Here is a 3127-nt window from a genome sequence, read left to right as displayed (position 1 = left end):
CTACTGGGGGTCACAGGTTGCCTCAAATGGAAACCCACTGCCATCTCACTCGATACTTCTGGAACAATGGGAAACCTCCAGTCCAAAGGCTTCACTGGACCCTGCAACACCTGCTTCTCCTTTAGACCAAGAGGCTCTTGTGCATATCCAGTGTAGTTGAGACTCTGAAACGGAGAGGCCTTCTGCAAAGTGTTCCCAAGCATTTGAGAAAAAACAGGCACTCTGGAAGCTGGATATGATTGATGCTTCTTGCTTTTTGGACTTTGACTGGAACTCAAACTTCCAAAAGCATTCTTCAGATCACACACCACAAGCACAACCAGCACTAACACCTCCAAAGGTCTCTGGACCTGTAATTAACAAATGAAAACGTTCTGGAATGTCACTAGCCAATGGAAGTCTTGATAAGGTTCTGAGATTTTCATCTACACTTATTCACAATTTTACAATTAAAGTTTGACAGTGTGTCTACAATAGACAAAGAATGTCATTTAAAAAAGCGCCTGATACGACTCAAATAAGAGAGAATATTCATAAAAATCTCTCTCTTTTTTAAAGAGTTTTTAGTTTATCATGGGAAAAGATTTGGAAAAATGTAGAATTACATCACTTGCTCCACAGTGAATCCTCTGCAGTGAATGGGTGGCAACAGAACGAAAGTCCAAAGAGCTATTATAAATATCAAAATAATCCACAAGTAATTCACATCGATTACGGTCTTGTGAAGGGAAAGGCTGTGTGTTTATAAGAAACAAATCCATCGTTGAGAAATTAAAATGAAAATGATTGCTCTGCTCTGATTGGCTGTTTCACAACACGGATCTCTTCTGTCCACCGTGAACGATGGCGAGATTAGGCATCCAACCTGATATGTTTGAGCCTGTATCAGACGAAGATAAAGATTTGGAAAGAATGTTTAGCGTCCACATGAAAGAGGCTTGACAGAGTTGTCAGTGAAGATGTGGACTCTGTGTTGCTTTTATAAGCGTTTTTCTCATTAAGAATCGAATCTTGAGATCCAATGAGAATCACCCAGTTGTTAATGAAGAGGGAGGGACTATCGTTAATTAGCTGAAATCTGTAGAAAACGAAAAGACCAAAGGGCAGTAGCTTCACTTTGTGTTTAGCTGTTGAACAATGGCTGGAAGTTGGTGTTTCACTCAGATTTTGGTGGTCTGTGCTTTCTGTCATGCTGTTGCACAGTGGAGTAAATCGCTTCAGGATGCTCAAGCTCTGATGATCCAGCAAACTGACCAGCAGTTTCAGCTCCAGAAGCCAGTTCAACTGCTAACTAACCAGCAGTTTCCACCTCAGAAACCAGTTCAACAGCTAACTAACCAGCAGTTTCCGCCTCGGAAACCAGTTCAACAGCTAACTAACCAGCAGTTTCTGCTCCAAAAGCCTGTTCCACAACCACCTACACCGCAGTTTCCGCTTCAGAAGCCAGTTCCACAACAACCTAAGCCGCAGTTTCCGATTCAGAAGCCAGTTAAACAGCAGTTTCAGAAGCCAGTAGTGAAGGCAGAATCCCTTAATAAATGTGCTGTAGCTGATTCTGAGCAGATCCAATGTGGTCTACCTGGGATCCGTGGTGCTGAGTGTGAAGCTATCAACTGCTGCTTTAACGGACAGCAGTGTTTCTATGGGAGGGCAGGTAAGCGTTCACAATCTTATTCTGTTAAATTTAACCTGCTCTTGTTCTAGTGACTGTCCAGTGTATTAGAGATGGTCAGTTTGTGGTAGTGGTGTCTCGAGACGTTACCTTGCCTCGACTGAGTCTGGACTGGCTGCTCTGCAGGAAACCGTATGCCCTCCTTTACTTGAACATTTGTGTATTTACTACTTGTGGATTCTATGACTTGAGCCTCTTTCTTCCCTGTCAGGTCTTCATCCACTGCAGTACAGAGGTGTGCCATCCATCATCTGGCTCTTGTCAGCAAAGCTGCACCAGGAAACGTGAGTTCTTGCCTTCTCTCGACAAGAGGAACTGAGCATTTTAGAAGTGCGTTCTCACTTCTAACACTCTTCTTTCAGGAAGAGACACTCGTATCAAGGCTGTCTCTGGGGAGCAGACTGTGGTTTCTAGTGGAGAAGTTACTCTGGTCATGTAAATCTAGTGTTTTAAATAAACCGTGCAGAACCCCAAGGTATCTCTTTGTCTATTGTTTTGGTTCGGCAGAATCCGGGATTACATGCCTCTTCCCAGTTTTTTTTTCTCCCACTATTAAACCAAGGTTTCACAACCTCTTGTAAGGTTGTGCATACCTTTATCCATCCTCCAGTTGCTAACCTGGGGCAGCACAAGGTTCCCCTTTTTTAATTTGTCTTCCAAACAGTAGTTTGGTTCCCAATATTCGCAATCTACAGTTATGTGGATTACTTGCGGCTTTTGTTTTAAATACCAATTTTTAATGGTAATCAATTCTTGACCGTTTTGACGCAAACACAAAACCGTGTCAATTGACCTCAACTCAAATTAATGCTATAAAAGGGATCCTCCTGCCGAAAATGAAAATTGTGTCCCTAATCACTTACCCCCGTGTCGTTCCAAACCTGTAGAAAAAGAGTCTTTCTTACTAGATACATAATCAACATCTGTTCACAAAGCTGACACCTCAAAGTTTACTGTTCAGGAATCAGAATTACTCAGACGGTTATAATCGAGATATACGTAAGCTTAAACATGTCAGTAAAAATATTAAAAACCTATTTAAGTGTATTAAATGATGTAGGATATGATTTTAGATACATAATGACGCTAAAGCCACAAGTCTACAAAGACCATGTCATGTGTTTTTAGAGAAGGCTAATAAACTTGTTTTATGACTCTTGGAATGCGATCATCTCTTGTTTGGACCAGCAAAACTGCCCCATTCATGATTCTATTGTTCTTACGAAATGAGCCTTTCACACAGCCTTTCACTATTTGACGCTTTTCAGTGAATCTATGAGAACACAAACCACTGCAGACTTGACTGAATATGAATGCTTGGTGAGTTTCTATTCTAAAAATGACTCCTATTTATTTTGTACTACTGACATAAATGACGGTCACTGCAACAATGTTTTATCAAAACATTCGTCAAATATTGAAGCTAGAGTCTTTAAACTTTCAACTGATGCACAG

The 3127-nt window shown here is 41.2% G+C and overlaps 1 protein-coding gene across 1 annotated transcript; it reads left to right on the top strand.

The window, feature by feature from the left end:
- The first annotated feature begins 1123 nt into the window (after positions 1-1123).
- On the top strand, positions 1124-2289 carry LOC113064577 (uncharacterized). The gene is made up of 5 exons (XM_026235427.1): positions 1124-1654; positions 1705-1804; positions 1884-1956; positions 2035-2147; positions 2283-2289. Exons 1-5 carry the CDS (start codon positions 1138-1140, stop codon positions 2287-2289), a joined length of 810 nt encoding a protein of 269 aa, XP_026091212.1. The 5' UTR covers positions 1124-1137.
- Positions 2290-3127: the final 838 nt, after the last annotated feature.

The sequence above is a fragment of the Carassius auratus genome, chromosome 47 (genome assembly GCF_003368295.1).
Source record: "Carassius auratus strain Wakin chromosome 47, ASM336829v1, whole genome shotgun sequence".
Taxonomy (NCBI): Eukaryota; Metazoa; Chordata; class Actinopteri; order Cypriniformes; family Cyprinidae; genus Carassius; species Carassius auratus.
The sequence above is the reverse complement of the archived record's forward strand: the minus strand, read 5'-3'. Positions and strand labels throughout refer to the sequence as shown.

What these genes read in the sequence shown, in the direction of transcription:
- LOC113064577 (XM_026235427.1), top strand. Translation starts at nt 1,138, where the DNA reads ATGGCTGGAAGTTGGTGTTTCACTCAGATTTTGGTGGTCTGTGCTTTC. An exon ending in GTGTTTCTATGGGAGGGCAG is followed by an intron (nt 1,655 to 1,704) that starts GTAAGCGTTCAC and finishes CTCTTGTTCTAG; the next exon opens with TGACTGTCCAGTGTATTAGA. An exon ending in GCAAAGCTGCACCAGGAAAC is followed by an intron (nt 1,957 to 2,034) that starts GTGAGTTCTTGC and finishes CTCTTCTTTCAG; the next exon opens with GAAGAGACACTCGTATCAAG.